Source organism: Nesoenas mayeri, assembly GCF_963082525.1.
Source record: "Nesoenas mayeri genome assembly, chromosome: 2".
In the NCBI taxonomy this organism is placed as follows: Eukaryota; Metazoa; Chordata; class Aves; order Columbiformes; family Columbidae; genus Nesoenas; species Nesoenas mayeri.
This window is the reverse complement of record NC_137543.1, coordinates 117,463,242-117,480,452: the sequence shown is the minus strand read 5'-3', so window position 1 is coordinate 117,480,452 and position 17,211 is coordinate 117,463,242. Positions and strand designations below refer to the sequence as shown.

Here is a 17,211-nt window from a genome sequence, read left to right as displayed (position 1 = left end):
ACAAAACAAAACAAACAAAAAACCCCACCAAAATTTAAAAGAAGTGGCAGCCTTGCACCAGGGCAGGAAACCTCAGAGAAAACACCAAGCGACTGTAAGGCTCCTTAAAGCCTTGTAACACAATGTAACATGATAGATAAGTAATTAAGTGAAATGACAAGGAAACATGCATCATTTCACAACAACGGTGGCGCACGAAGACAACTGTAATTTTGGCACAACAGCTCCCAGGGCTGCCTGAGCAACACACACTACTCTGCCTATTCAGAAAATGGAGCAAGGAGCAAAGTGAGCCAGACACACTAAAAATGTACGCAGCTCTAATATAACTACCAGCTAAGAGCACAATTGTGTTTTACTGTCTAAATGACAAGTGATTTTTTAAGTGGATTTATCGGTTGTTTAATTTAGAGCTGGATAAAAGTTACACTTGCGCGTTCCGTGGTGATTTCCAAAAGCATTCTTCAGAAGTCAAACTCAGCCCTGCAACTACTCAAAAAGCAATTTACATTGATTTCCATGGGAATTCAGAGTCTTTAGAGAGGACTAACTTCTCACATCACTGAACGCTTCATAAGCACCATTTCTCACTGCCTCTGCTTTGCAGAAGGGGCAGCTGAAGCCCAGGGATTAAGTGACTTCCTCAGAGTTACACCGGAGTAGATGGTAGGCCAAAAGGAGACACATCGGGAAATTCTAGAGTCTAGCCCCATCCTCAAACTTCTCGCTTCTAACTCTGTCCCTATTTTACTAATCGACAGTTCCTAATTAGCTGAAAAGCTAAATTGTAGGCTGGCTGATTGGGACACATCTGCTGTTTATTTTGTCCTTACTTGTGGTAATCTCTGACACAGTAGATCTTGTTTTCAGAGTCTACAGTGAACGGCACACCATCCAGACACTCGTTGCAGACCACGCATCGGAAGCAGCCTGGATGATATGATTTCCCTAGAGCCTGCAGGATCTGCAACAAACCAAGAGACAGGAAAAAAAAACCCTGTGAACAGCCAATAAAGGTGAAAACAATAAACACACAGCTTTACATCGGACAATGCTGCATATTCATCAGTGGGGCTGTGTCTTTTTTCAGGCACCTCATCTGAATAATGAGTTAACAGGGATGGAAAGGGCAGCTGGAATTAATATATATCACCTGCTCCAGAGAAATTAATTATTAGCATGTGTAAGAAAACAATTTAAAGTCTCAGTCAAGGTATTTAGCATAACAAAGGACAGAAGTGACAGAATTTAAAGGAAAGAAAATACTTTCTGAAGCCAACAGCTGGAGAACACTTAGCAAGATCACAAGGCATGATGCACCAGACCAACAAAAGGAAATATATCTTTATATTCTGCATGAGAGGCTGAAACAAATACTATTGCTATGTTTTCATAACGCCTTAGATATCCAAGAGCTTTGTACTCGCTAGGCCTGGCTTTCTAATTAACACAGACTATGGAAACTGTATTGAACTGAACAGCTGCAATTCACCTGCTAGCTTTGGGGCCGCAATTGCTACCAGGAACACCATGGTCCATCAGCCAAGTAATCAGATTTCTGAGTATAAAAGAGCTTTTCCAATTTTAATGCTTTCCAGTGTAAGCAGGCAAGCAAAGATAATGAATGATAAGCATTAGAAAATCTTGGGAGGCATGCTGTGAACTGGCCACCCAGAAATTCCTGATTTATTTTGCCTTAGCTGTGGTTTTTACACCACCAGAGACATGATCATGAATTTGTCTCCCTCTGAATCACCCACAACTGGATGCTGCCTGGTGCTGGCTAAAGGCTGGCTGATCCCTGAGCTGTGACCCGCTCCACGCACATCTCAAATGGGTGATACCTCTTGTAGGATAATGAGAACTGCCTGTGTCAGCAGGATGTCCACGCAGCTGCTGAAGAGTTTGCAAGGACTTGGGCAGATCTGAACTGAGGTCTGGATCACTTACTCTGGGTCAAACGTGTTCCCCAGAGTACCAGCACCCTCAAAAAGCAGCAACAGGACAGTAGCTTCATCCTGAAGGTATGTGGGAAGCCACAGGTTGACTACAGGAATGACAGGATCAGTGGAGCTGCACTGATGCCCCACAGCAAGGGAGCACTGCAGAGCATCAGCACTTCTGAGCAGGAAGCATTGACAGGACTCAAAATACATTGTGCAAAGAAGGACAAGATGGGATGAAAGAGCCAAAGGTTCTGCTTCTCAGCTCACACTGAAAACAGGCAGAGCAAAGTCTCTGCACCACACACAGCAGGGTGCCAGCTTCGCTTCCCTGCAAAAATCAACAAAAGGCTTAGTGGATTTTCTCTCTGCTACCAATCTCACGCCAGGCAGGCTACCAGATGACAGCAGACAGTACTGGATATGAATATATTTTGCTTTTGATGCATTCTTCTAAAAAGCTGTGGGATTTCTTTTCCTAAAGCAATTATCACTTACCATGTCCATTATCAAATGACCACAAATGAAACACCTGTCAGCTGACTGCTGGAAACCAGAATACTGCAAGGACAAAAAACAGTTGGCTTAAAATTTCGCAAGGTTAGTCGAGCATAAACAACAGCATATTGTGGGGTGTTATTTGCTTGGCCTTTTTCTGTATTCCTTCCACAAGCTAAACTTCCCAGTGCTTTTTCCAGTGTATGAAGCTGTGGATGGGTGCCTGGAGATACTCCATAAAGACACCAGACTTCCAGTGTTCAGAAGGAGTCCGAGTTCCTGTAACTTTCACGTCCTAAATCTAAGTTTAATTAAGTATAAGTAAATAACATAAATGCACATGCAAGTAAGGCATTTACTAATAGAACTTACAAGCATATTTGACCATTGAATTTGCAAGCCAAGAACTTCTTGTGTTTATCACATATTAATATTACAACATCTGTATATATCAGTTTGGAAAGCCAAATTATTCCTTTGCTTACACTGTTAATACGTCTGCTGGAGCTTCTTTGGGGCCAGTAGTATCACCCCAGCTCTCTGGCAGTATAACAATCAAGTCTGGCCCAGAGCAACTTCTTTTGCCACTATTGCTGAGATCTAATGGTCAGGAACTGCCTGTCATGTCCATAACATGCAACTCAGGCACAACGCATCATCTGTCTAAGGTTTCAGTCCTGTCTGAATGGTGAAAGTGCAAACTGGAAAAAAGAAGTATTTTAGATGCATTTAACCAGTCTATTTTCAGCCTGTGTAGAATATACTGAGAAGAGGAAAGATTAACTTGCTTCTCTCTGACAGAAATCACTAAACTTCCCCAATAAACAAGTAAGTACACCTTTTTCAAGTCTCAATGAAGGCTTAATCTGTGAGGGTTCAGGGCAAGGGTGTGAGGATATATGACTTTTTATCTCCACCAGCCAAGGAGAGGACCGGGGTGTTGCTTCACGCCCACACAAAATCCCCTGAGGGCAAGGGAAAGATATCCATTAAGGTGCCCAAGGAAAATCAGTTAACTCCGAAGGGAAATTCACTCATTCATTCTTCTGTAGCCATTTATCTTTCTCCTGTTCCCACAGCATGGCCACAGACACACGCTTTGAAGGAGCCATTGCAAGAGGCTACGGCTTCAGCTACAGGCTCTGCACCGCAAGACCCTATTCTTTTACTTAGCTATTTCCAGCACCACATGTGGGGCTGGCCCTGGGTGAAGGGGGAGCAGAAGGGTGCCAGACAGGAGCTGTGCGAAATGTGGGCAAAGCTGCCCGGCAGAGATTCCGTACATTCTGCCGGAGAGGCTGAGATGTGCCGGCACAAGGGTCAGCTTCGGCTGTGTGCTTACCAGGAAATCCTCTTCACAGAACACCTTGCCATTGACAAAATAAAAGGCTTTTCCTCTCAGCTTTCGACCTGAGGGAAAAACACAGAAAGAAGAGAAAGGTCAGCAGAGGGCAAGGAGAAAATGTGAGCAAAATCCGGCTGCTGAGAAGCAAACAACGACGAGGACATCCAGGCGTGGCCACCTCACAGCCGGAGAAGAGCACCCAACCTCAGCACGGGTCTTCTCAGCCTCCAGACCAACTAACCCAAACTCCTCTTCCACTGGTGGTCGCTGATGAATGTCCATCACTGGATCCAGACACCAGTCCCACCTCTGGGCAGGAGGAGGTAGCTGTGCCAGCCTGGATGACCTCCTGGCACATGACAACATGAAACAACCTGGCAAGAAGGAGTGAGGGTGCTCTGACTCATGCTGGAAAACACCCCAGGAGAGGAGCAAGGAGAAGAAAAGGACATGCAGAGGGTGGCTTGTACTTGGCATCATTCCTCAAAATGTCACCCCTCCTGCTGTTCCACTAGAAGGTGTCTCCAACCAGCAGCCGCCAGATAAGCCTCTGCAACACCCAACCAACCCAGTTTGCCTCCAGCACAGCGCAACACCAGAGCACCCAACACACTTCTCTCTCCTCCTTAACAGCATATTCATTATTTCAGCTGCCAACAAAAATTTGAAATCGTTTTAAAAACATTTATTTTTTGCAAAGCAGAATGTCCTAAAAGAGATAAGACGGCAAAGTTTTTCCAAGAAAGGACTCTACACACAGGGAAGATTTATACTTACTGCAGTTTTTGTGTTTATGCCTCACATTTGCCATCTGTTTTCAGTTCCACATAACTATGGCAACACATGCTCACACTGCTGCCATGACTAAGTGCCATGCCTTCCCCTCGGTGAACAGGGCTAGGTTTTGTTTGTTTATAAAATGCTGCTCCTACCTCTTTGCAGCCCATTTTCCCCGTTCAGCCAGGGGTGTGAAAGGCAGCCAGGCACTGCAGCAGCTCTGTTTGCTCTGCTCAGTCACAGAGTCCCAAGCGTGTTCCTGGAGGGAGCACCAAAGGTGGGGGAGCAGCACCGCCCGGGCGCTGCTGGAGCAGGACCTGCTGCAGGCTGGTTTGGGAGACCTGCCAGGCTCCTCTGGAGGGAAATGAGAACCGAGACACTGGGGCCCAGAAGGCTCTCACTTGATATGCTGCACATGGCAAATATAATTTGAAAAAAAATTATCACATGCTGGGTGTATAAAGGCAGATGGCACAAGGGACTGGTCTGGAGGTCATGTCTTGGTGCTTTATGGCACACACCTACCTGGCAGCCTTCAGCAAATAACCATGCCAGCTGCAAAGCTTTAAGAAAAGGAGGAAGCCAAATAGCATCACTTCAATAAACTACAATCTTTCCTGTTTCCTGCCTTCGCCAGAGGGCACTCTCAGGCTGGGAAACAACTCCCGCTGCGCTTTGGGAAATGGAGATGCTCCAGCCCAGCGCTGAAGTTTTGTCAGTGAATTCAGCCAGAACAACATCTCACCAGCAGCCCTTCGTGCCCGGCCCAGGTTGCGGCCAGCAAGGCGGGCAGAAGATGTGGTAGCATGTTTCCCGAGGAAGGAGCCTCTCTCCGTTTGCTGGTGCAGCAGCTTCGTGGTTAAGTTGCAGGCATTGCTCAGCTGCATGTTTACCGGGCTGGCGTAGGAGCAAGAACACACTGCTCCAACACACTGGTCATCCTCCGTTTTCCTCCTATCCCTGCTGGGGACAACCACATTACCTGGAGGTCAGAGATGACCCAGGGTACCAGCCCATTCTTGCACCAACACGGATGTCAGATGAGACATAGAAGAAAAACTGACAAACCAGAAAGAATCCCTCTCTGATTTCTCTCACCCACCTCGATGTGTTGCCAAAGTTGCCAACAGCAAAACAGGACTTGCAGCCCAAAATAAAAAGTATCTAATCTTGGACATGTCAGCTTTGTGGCCCATAACCCAGGGTACAAATTTGCATGATAACCCCTCCTGTGTGCCTACCTGTCCACAGGTGAGCCCAGCATACTCAATGGGAGTCACAGAGTCCCAATTTCTATGCAGGGGAAGTAGGAGTGTGGGGACACCTGAGATTTGCAGCACCCTTGTCAATGGTGGTCCTAAGTGAGTTAACAACAAGACTAATGGCACCAAGAAGTACTCCTGAAAATCCCCTGCTGATTTAAACATAGCACTGGGATTTGGCACACCTAAAAATGAAAAACAAACAAAAAATATTTAACTTTAATTTTAAATTATGCGGTAGCATGGGCTCCAGCTTCGTGCTGTGGGTAGATGCCCAAGTGACTTTCCACCTGTATGCAATGTCTCCCCTTAAAGACAAGCTGGAAGTGGTGAGGAAAAACATACGTGTGGATCCACACATTGAAGAAACACTTCTCTGGACAAAAGCCCTGGCTGGTGCATGAGGAACAGCCATTCCAGCAGAAGGGATGAGGTTTGGATTGCAGCCACCACATCATTCTTCCACAGTGACCAAAAAAGCATTTACCGGCCATTCTGCACTCGGTGTATTTTTAACCCTGTGACATTAGCAGGTCAAGATTGATAGCAACAGACTTTCAGAGGAGGTGCTGCAGCCAGCGCACTGTGTCTGGGCTTCTGCTGCAAGCTCATTCAGCGGAGGGATAAACTGCTTTATAAAGGATTTATAATTTGGCTGTTGGCATTACATGAGCCCATGAAGAGGTACTGACACCAAGAGCACTCTGAGGGAAAGGAGGGATTATTTAATTACTTTCTTTAGGGATGAGGTAGTCATTTTGACTGTTTTTAGCTCCTCTCTGTGACTGTCTTTAAGCCCCCAGCAGAAGTGTAAAAGGAAATTTGCCAAAAACAGGAGTAACCAGGTGTCCCTGCAGCAACCGTGGAAAGGGGCATGCAAATAGACCTGCTGCTCTCAGCTTGTCCCTGCTCACATCGGGATGGACCTCTCCTCCCACCGCCCCTTTGAGGTGAGGAAGCATCTCCTCATCATACACATGGAAAGCAAGATGCAGGAAGAGCTCACTTCCCCAGGCTGCGCTGGGGACCGTCCCGGTGGAGCTGGGAAATGCACGTTCTGCCTGTGGCCACACCAGTAAAAAACGGTGCCGGGACTGCCCCAGAGCGCAGAGCTGGGGAGCAGCTGCTGCTGTCCCCGCATCGAGCTTCCTGTCACAGCATAGCATCGTGCATCCAACAAGTCCCTCTCAAAAGCGGTGCCTCTGACTGTGTGCCTCCAGAGGCTGGCACAGGTTGTGCGTGAACACAGAGATGCTTTCCTAATTTCACCCAAAGGAAGGATGGAGAACTTAAATGGCCTATAAGGAATCACATATTGATCACTGCCTACTTTAAATATGCACCACTTTAAATATGCACCACTTAAACACGCATCATGATGATGTAACCTCATCTAGGTGTTCTTGCTCCGGCAGGGGGACTGGACTAGATGATCTTTTGAGGTCCCTTCCAATCCCTAACATTCTGTGATTCTGTGACCACAAAGACGATATACTTTGATAAACGCAGTAATATTAATGCATAGCTTCCACTTTCAGGATCAGTTGCTCTACTACATGTCTTAAGCTGCTGGCTTCCTGACTGTATTTCACTTTCAGTTCACCCTGAATTTAGCTAATCTCTCACCTGAAAAAATTCAGACAATTAAAATTCTTCAGCATTTCAACCCTACCATCTTCATTCATTTATACAAGATTTCTTGCTCCTCTTCCTGGCAGGAGGTTTGAGCCTTGTGCTTTCATGTACTGCTCACCGCGAACATGTCTGTCTGATTTGTTTAGCTGCAGGACCTTCAGGATGACCTCGAGTTCATTTATGCACCAATTTCAGAATATTTCAAGCTTTGTCACTAGTGCCGTGCCTTTGAGGTAAAATAAACATGCTTTGCTTAGTGGCCGCTAACAGGCACACCACCAGGCTGCATTCCCAGGCTCCTGGTGCTTTTGTCCATCATATTCTCAAGTGATAGCTCTCTCCTTTTGAAGTTCACACGAAGAGTGGTTTACAAGGACTGGCAACAGCCCAAGGAGGATGCTCAGAGATGCATAATTTGCTTGCTGGGGAGCTGGACTGAACTTTCTCTTTTGAGAAATTATTTATTAAAATAATTCTTTATTAAAATGACAATGGGGTCACAAAACCCTGTTCAAAGACAAGAGATTGCTCTCAATGCATGCAATGGTACAGGGCCATCTCCAGACTCCAGGGCTCTATGGGGATGCATGACCAGGACCCTGCATTGCTTGGGTGACCGCGTGGACCTAACTTATCACATCTAAGAACCATGAAGCTCCCTGAGGTATCTGCACAGCAGATGAGTGAGAATCACTGCTGACTGGCAACTGCTCCTGGGTCCCCTTCACATTGACAGCCATGGGCTTCTGTCATTACAAAAATTCGCCCTTCTTAGAGCACCATGGCTGTAAGATAAATTTGGACATGTGATTACTAATGGCAGGTTAAATCCAAAAGGATTTCAGTTTCTGGACTCACTGGATGCAACCTCCTGACATACTAGTGAGGCAGCAGCCTGGAAACACCATCCATCTAGTTGCTAAGGATTGTAACAAGCTCCTCCTCAGGCCTGGGTGGCTCTGGCCCAAGCTGCAGCCCTTCCTCCACAAAGAAGTATGAGGAGGTTCAGATCAAAGAACCTACTCTGGTCCATGCACACCCTGGAGGCAGCACAACAGGCGCAGGCAGAGCCCAGAGCCCTCAGCTCCCCCATGCCACACAAAAGTCCCCGCTGCCCACAGATCAGCAGCACACAAGACCCAGTGGTTCCTTGCCAGCAGATGTACTTTTGGAGCCCTCCATGGATAATGGCGTTGCTGACACACAGTGTGGTGCCCTCCTGCGTGCCGCAGGCTAGGTCGGGCATCAGAGCTCTACTTAATTCCTGCCACCCATGCAACTTCTGCTGGCCGCCACTAAAGCTGGACGCAGCACTGAGTCTGACACAGAAGCGTCAATATTTCCACTCTGCTCTTGAGCTGGGGCTGCACGTACGGGCCACTCAGATCTCTGCACATCCTCCAAACCAGGTAAACTCAGACTGTGACCATCCAGCAGGCACCTCAGCTCAGACCAAAGCCTTGGTGAGTCCGTGGGCAGGATAGGCTGTCTCCTAGAAAAAAACTGTGCTTAGATGCAGTAGCTCCGTTATCATTAAGATGTTCAGTCTTTCTCTCAGCCACACCAGCTGTATTGTAAAATCGCAAAAAACGCATTTTGTGCTCTCACTGCATATTTGAGGTGGTAAAAAAAACAAAAACAAAACCCCAAAGCTGCGAGAAAATGATCTGATGCCTGAGAGCCACTAGCATGCTCTGGCACATGTAAGAAAAGGTCAGTCACCTCTAACGGCACAGCAACCACAGGTGAAGGCAGAAATGGCTCCTCGGAGGGAACCATTGCGAAACCACAGTAAGCCACACAACTGAGCAATGCCCCTTCCTCTGCTGATGGAAAATGGTTGCAAGAAGATATTAAAATGCTTTTTCTTTTTTAGGGAAAGCCCCTAGAAGCTTCAAAATTCAGAGGTAAGATAAAGTCACCCTGTGACAAAGCAGCGCTACAACCCGGGGAGTCCCTGCTGAGGTACCAGTTTTCAACCCAGGGCCCAGTCACTCTCTCCATCACTGAGGAGACAGCTGCCCTGTTCCCCAAAATGCACCAAAACCAGGTGGCTGTGGGAGCTGCCCTCCCAGCCCATCACCCACCAGCCATCGTCCTAACACACAGAGGCTCAAAGGAGGAAGGAGGGGGAGGCAATCTCTGTGCTCTTGGTGAACATAACTGCATTGAAACTATATGAGAGAGCAGTTTTTTAATTTCTCTAGGCATGGAAGAGGTCTCAGTGCTTACTGAGCCACTGCTCAGGAAATTATTCATAGGTCCCATTAAAACATTATAAGAAATCCCCTAAAATCTTTACAGTACAATTAATCCCAAGCTTGTTCTTAACAAAAAATCAGTACTTTGGAGACGACATTGTAAAATACAAATACCAGAAAGACTGGAAATACATTCCATTAAACATTTCAACCTTTTTCTCACATTGTCCTAATGATTTCAGACTTCAAGCCAGCACTAAAACACACACAATCAACTCAAACCACCAGCATATTGATAAAGCTCTGACTGCATCTCCCGTGTGTGAGCTGAACACTCGCAGCTTTCCAAAGGGGAAAATCTACTGAGGACACCTGGACAATGTGAAAGCCCCTTCAGCTCAGACCCCAGAGCACCACCGCCCTGAAACCTGGCCAAGAAAGGAACACGTATAATCCTGTCATCCTACCATGAAGTCTGCCCTGGAGTTTCTCATCTATAGCAAGCACTTCTTGTGCCAAACAGCAGGGATTCCTCGCCAGCGAGCTGAGAGACTGAAGATAAAAAGTCAGCACGAACAAAGCAGCAATTTAGACTGGAGCAGAAACATGCACTGATGGCTTCCCTGTCTCCAGGCATGGCTGAATCTTTTCTGAGATTACTTTTGCTACAAAAATATATTGTTTACTATGCATGCTAATTTTATTAAAGGGATGCTGAGGAAGGATTACCAGCAGTACTTTGCACTCTCCACTTTGAAGATCTGTGCATTTCTCAGCGTGTCAATCAGTGTAGTTGTTTTATGTCCAACTACAAGGAGTAAATTCTGCCTCCACTGGAAGAGCTGGTAGTTTCTGCATCTGAAGGTAACCACACACATACATGTGCCATTGGGAAACTCACTTGGCAAGGCTGGCTGTCCTGCAACTTGGGATTAAGTTACGCTTGCAAGAAAAAGGTGACTTTCTAGTTGTAGAGTTATTTAGCAATACCAATAGAAAACATGGCCTTGTTGTTCTAGGGGTTATATACCAATATGGGGCATGCTTATTCAACATAATCATGCCAAAGACATCACGCTAAGTAGCCATGCTTTATAATCACCACAGCAAGACAAGGTAGCCCAAGCAGAGGGTGATGCTCACAGATAAACTGCTTCAATACCTTGTTTAGTAAATGACCCTTAATACATCTAAACACGACTACATTGTGAAATATTAAAAAAAACCAAACATATATATCCCCAGAGGGTTGCAAGAGACAGCCAGCTCGCGTTATTTCAAACTCTGCCACTGGAACAGCAGCCTGTTACCCTTTAACACAGACATCAACATTAATCTGAGCTTACAATAAAAAAAGAAAAATAATGTAGTAATGTTGACACGTCAAAGGTCAAATTCTGTAATCTGGCAAACGTGCAAGTTCACCATCTTTTTGCAATAAGGGGTCAAAATCAGGTCCACATTTTGGACCTTCTGCTACAGTTCAACATCAAACCCACCTTCAAACCACCTTGCAATCAGTTCTTTCTTTCCGACTTCCTTCCTCGCCTACTGATTTCCTTCACAGTCATCTCTGACACTTCCCTTGCACTTTTTTAGCTTTCACATTTCCTCTGAGGACCAAGTGGCTCACGTACAAGACCCTTATGCTCTAAATTACACTTCCAGCAGAGCTAAAAAGGTCTGTTTTCCAGGCAATCTGTGGCAGTTGAATATAAGCCTGGCTGAACCCTAGAGAAAACACTAAACCACCACAATAGGTTAGAGCGATACTGTCTAGTTAAATCAGTATCATTTATAAGGTCTCCTTAATACCTGAATAACAAATATCAACATGTGGAAACATCTGCATTTTTTGTGTTCTGAGGAGGTGGTTGATGTGTAACAAACCATTTGATAACTGCAACTGTTCGTCTAAAAAAAATTGAGAAAAAACAAAACAAAACAAAACACAAGACAGAAACTGACACCTTGAGCTTGCAGGAAATACCCCTGTGAGTTTCAAAGCCCCCTTTTTTTTTAACCTACTTTAATGGTCCTCCTGTAAATCAAATATCATCTATTACTAATTCTGCAGAAAGCCTAAAGCTTCCTCCTTTCCCTCTCTGCAAAACGTTGCCTTGTTTGTGTCTCTGCCCTGTAACAAACAAGAAGATAAATGAGACATTTATGCCAAAGTAATCATTCTAAATCTGCTGTTTTGACCTCTAAGCCAAATTTTCTGCATTATATGCCAATGGCTCAGATAAAACAGCACTTTTTTTTCTTGACAACTGAACCCTGTAACATATGCGTAGCTCTGCTCAACCAATTGCTCTATCATTTATCTCTGAATATATGTGTATTAGGAAATAGAGGGCATAGGAAATTTGGCACCATGAGGTATCAACTCCCCTCCCCTCCTCAGACCGCCTCAGTATTTGTATCTGGGAAACTAATGCACATTTGGACACAAATCCAACTACAAGCAAAATTAGAAATCCTCACTAAAATGAAAACAGCAGGACAGCAGATATAAATATCTAGAGGACAATATACTTTACCTTAATAGGTAATTTTGTATATTTTATTTATTGGAGCAGAGATATTCAGGGTTCCACCAGAGCAGAAATTTCATGATTGAAAGCACGAGCAACCTTGACTTCTCAAAGACAAGACTGTACTGGATGGTGTCCAAGACGAACTCCGCTTGACCTTAAAAGCACTACTTGCTTTTCAGCTGGAAACCCGAGTTTCCACATAGGCTGCTCAGGACATGCTTTGCAGCTAGACAGACAGCAACCATCCAGACAAATATTTATTTTTCTGGTAGATAAAACCATCTCATCATATTTACTGCAGATGACAGCATGCCCGCAGAGAGGCAGGCGCTCTCTCTGGGTAACAACAGGGCTGTGTGCCCTTCATTCACTGATGGTCCAGGAGACTGGGAAATCATAGAATAGTTTGGGTTGGAAGGGGATTTTAGAGGAGTCCAGCCCTCCTGCCACAAGCAGGGAGATATTCAACTAGATCTGGGCACCACAGTATAAGAAACATAAAAAGATGCTGAAGAGTGTCCAGAAGAGGCCTACAAAGTTGGTGAAGGGTTTGGAGAAGAAGCTGTATGAGAAGCGGCTGAAGTCACTTGGTTTGTTCAGCCTGGAGGAGACTGAGAGGAGACCTCATCATGGTCTACAGCTTCTCCACAATGGGAGGAGGAGGGGCAGGCGCTGATCTCTTCTCTCTGGTGATCAGTGACAGAACCCGAGGGAATGGCAGGAAGATGTGCCAGGGGAGGCTTAGGCTGGACATTAGGAAAAGGTTCTTCCCCCAGAGGGTGGTGGAGCACTGCAACAGGCTCCCCAGGGAGGTGTCACGGCCCCAAGCCTGACAGTGTTCAAGAAGAGACTGGACAACGCCCTCAGAAACATGGTGTGAACTGCGGGGTTGTCATATGCCGGGACAGGAGTTGGATTCGATGACCCTTGTGGGACATTCTATGATTCTATAGTTGCTCAGAGCCCCATCCAGCCTGGCCTTGAATGCCTACAGGGATGGGGCATCTACATCCTCTCTGGGCCACCTGAGCCAGTGATTCCCCTAAGGTATACACACACATAGGTACCTGCACGTGAGGGAAAGATGGCAGCTGCAGAGGCCCGACACGCAAACCCTTTCATCTTGCACTGGAAACCTCTGGAAAGGGTTGCCTTTTAGAATTAGCAGCAAATAGCTGCTCTATCAATCCTCACCAACCCACCTCATTAGAAATGGGATTAAGCTATTTTTTAACTGAACACAAACAAACATAAATGGAAGTAACCACTGATACCTCTGCAATCACATATATCGCCCTAGCTCTGATCTCCAAATAAAGATGGCAAAATCCGTTCTAAAAGGAGGACTGAAAGTGTTTCTTTCCAAAGCGCCTGTTGCACAGGAATAATTTTAGATATTTAAAACAGCTCGAACCTGCTGCTGGATTATTTTTAACAGGAGCTTTGTGTGTAAGGGCAGTTTGGAAGCCGCCAGGCCACAGAGGACAAGAGGTCCCTGAAGCAAAGCCCCAGCTGCAGCCAGGAATCCTCTCCACAGGAGAAGATGTGTAATTAACTTATCAGAGAGGGCAAAAAAAGTGAGCTGCTGACTTCTTGAGCATTTAGGAAACTGCCACCATGTGCAAACATCACTTTTTCTTTTCAGTTTTCTTGTTCTCAGTCAGATGACGATGAAGCGCCCTATTGAAAACATAGGTGAGGCAAGGCAGCTGGTGTCGGGACAGCTGGGAAACGAGTTCAAGGTTCAGCTATTATTAAAAAGCACACACATCTTTCTATATTTATTCCTACTTTGCAGCTCCAAATAAAACACATGCAGTTCTGATGAGTTTACAACTCTGAACACAACGCAGGAGAAAAACTCTAACTCATCTGGGAAAACCAAACATACATACAAAAACACCAGAAGGACTATTATTTTTTTTTTCTGTCACCACATATATAGCTACATTTCCAAAAATAAGCTACTAGACCTAAAGAGAACAAAATAGAAACACCACTGTCTTACAAACACAGCCACCATTTGAAATCAAGGAGCCCAGTTCCTCACCCCAGCTCCATCACGGACCTCCTCGAAAAGCCGCTCAGGAGAATCCATACATTGCAGCATGGTATACGCTACAGCAAGCTTCATATGTGGGTCTTACACGTGGCAGGGAGCTCGGTGGCGCCAGCTTAACTATTTACCATGTTTCCTGGGTGGATTTCAGAGGGCTCACCATCACTGCTCCCAGCCCAACACCCCTGGCACAATAACCAGCTCCCTCCCTGCAACAACCAGAAAACAAGGCAGTAGAGATGTGCCCCTCATCTGGGGGCACAGCTCCATTTCTCCAGGGAAAGAACAAGCAAGACGTGTAACCTGGGTCATTCATGTGCATAGATGCTTTGACCAGCTGTCCTTCAGAAGGCCAAAATGCTGACAGCGAGTAAACGTAACACAAGCAGTGAAAACACGGTGACCGGACTGGCTGTGCAGCAGCTCCATCTGAAAAGGTGTCTTGGGCACCTGCAGACCCTGCTGAGACACTCGCACCCCTCGGCATGGCAGCTCTCCCTGGGGTCCGCAGACAGAAAGGCCAGAACGGCTGTAAAGTCTGACATGACAAATAAAAAACCCCTAAATGCCAACTAAGACATATTCACTGCTACTGTGAAAAAAATACTCTTACGAGTAAGAAAACATAGCTGTAACAGAGAGACAGAGCAATGAAAACAACTGTCCCCCATACCAGAAGGCAGACGGCTGGTTCATTCAAAGCATCTTTTCTACACGCCTTGCAAAAAACTATTCAAAGACAAACAGCAAGCATGACCACTACCAAGACACACAGCTCTGGCAGATAATTCAATAACCACTTCCTTTTTTAATTTTCTTTTTTTTTTTTTTTCTTTTCCCCTCCTTTACACCAGAAAAAAGTTAAGCTCAAAGAGCTTGCCCCAGTGGCGTTGGGCCAGGCAGGGGTTACTCACTGCAGGCTCCACAGGTGAAGCAGCCATCGTGGTAGAGGTTGCCCATGGCCTGGCAAGCCTGGTTTGCTCCGTACACCCCCTTGCTGCACTTCACACAGGTGCCTGGAAGACAGAAAAGGAGACAGAGGTCAGAAGTGGGACCTGGCAAGGCAGCTGGAGTCACCGGCTGGGTGACCACACCTGTAATTCAGCATGGTGGCCCAGCAGTTTCGGACCAGGCAGTTCATGGTAGCCACAGGATGTACATGACATCGGTGTCACCCACCTCGAGAGACACTGTTAACAGTAGCCAAAACAGTCATCAAACCTCCACGGCAAAAGCACTTTGCAAACAAGTAAAGAGAACAACAACAGCCCTATTTGTCTACAGCGACACCTTCCCTCATCCAGTCATTCCCACAAACTTTATATACATTTTAAACCCCCAAAAAGCCTGGATGGCAGCAAGTAGTGCTCAGGGCTGTTCAAAGACCAATAGTTTCTTCTACTTATTGCATAAAATAAGTTTGTTGGTAGCAACTGAAGTGAGGCAAACACATCTCTTCACTCAGCCCCTTTAAATCTCATCAACTTCAGACCCTGCTCGTGTCTGCTGAAGGTCCTAAGGATTTCCCACTGAAACAGAGCTGAACTGACTACTTGACACGTATCTCTTTTCCCTCTGTCAGCCACATCTGAACAGAGAAACCAAACATATAGAAGCTACCTACAGAACATGTATCCTGCCCAGATATTCTTCTTGCCTCTTGCAGGACAAAGCAAGTAAGAAGCCAGTTTTAAGGAGAGGATACCTGGTGGTGGTGGCACCACCAGCCAAGGGGGGCTGACTCAGGTGGCCCATGGGATGGAGGAAAGCCAGGTCCAGCTGGAGAGAGTGACAATGGGGCAGATGTGCAGCGGCTGTGGTGGGAAAGGACCGCAGGGAGAAGACTTTAGCAGTGCACCTTCACAAAAGGTATTGGGTGTGCACTTAGGGCCTCTCAAATCTCACTGCATTTCCACATAAAACTGCTTTGATAATGGACTAAGAAGTGACAACTGATTTTCAAACCCTTAACAGCATCTGCTAGCAGGACCTGCTCGCTCCACCTTGCAGGGAGAAATGCAGCAAGGCTGCCCAAAACCATTATTAGTGACCATGGACAGAAATTCCTTGTCCAAGGAAAATGACGCATCAAGCCAGTTTACTTACTTCAGGCATTGCCCTGCGATTGCAACAGACTGTTTTAAAGCAGCATCACCCTTTAACTACCTCTAAATGAGCAAATTTAATCCATGTTTAAGCAAACAAACATGAATCTACCCAAAAAGGGCAGTGTGAGGGACAAACAGAGGATGTGTCTCTGCTCCTCAGCAACCCTGCGGATGTGACTTTGCCTCCAGGTCTCTCCTTCCACCGTTGCTCCAACTCTTAAACTGCTTGGAGCAGGGAGTGTTGGTCACATCTTCCTCCTACCAGCCCAAGCAGAGGGACAGCATCATCTTGCTGCAGATGCCTAGTCATGCCGTGGTTAACGAAACTTCACTTTTCTCAGGGTCCCACAAGCTCCATAGTAATTGGAAAGGCCTGGTGAAAGTTTGGGAGAAACCCAACATACCTACAACAGTGCTGAAAAGTAACTCCGAACTCTGGCAGCACCGGTAGTCCCAGCATGGTTAGCAATTTCTGCCCACAAACAATAGCTGTGGCCATCCAGTTTTCACACTATAGGGTTAAAAGCGCCTGGGAACCCTTTACAGTAGCACACGCGGTGCTGCTGAAAAGCAGACACTTCATTTTCCCAGCACAGACCTGCCTGCGTGCATTGGACCGCACGCTGCAAGCTGCCCCAGCGCTGCTCCAAGCCCCGCTGCGCCCAGAGCCGAACTGACACAAACCTGGAGAGGAGGCTGCAGAGAATCATTAGTTGCTCTGTTTTGTCCAAATCTGACCCAAACTGAAATGCTAGCCTGGCTGCGGGCCCACCCCAGCACACAGACTGGCACCAAGTTAGCAAAACTGGCTGGTTCTCAAAGTCAAGCAGATTTATCTTGGTT

General features: G+C 46.2%; 1 protein-coding gene across 1 annotated transcript in view; it reads right to left on the bottom strand.

Moving 5' to 3' along the window:
- The window catches only part of LIMD1 (LIM domain containing 1), a gene marked incomplete at both ends in the record, with an annotated part of 28,301 nt that overhangs the window by 2,314 nt on the left and 8,776 nt on the right, over positions 1 to 17,211 (bottom strand). Inside the window, 4 exons of the mRNA XM_080364305.1 lie at positions 834 to 964; positions 2,442 to 2,504; positions 3,784 to 3,851; positions 15,175 to 15,276. Coding sequence (XP_080220431.1) covers positions 834 to 964; positions 2,442 to 2,504; positions 3,784 to 3,851; positions 15,175 to 15,276 — 364 coding nt within the window. The remainder of the gene's footprint in view (positions 1 to 833; positions 965 to 2,441; positions 2,505 to 3,783; positions 3,852 to 15,174; positions 15,277 to 17,211) is intronic.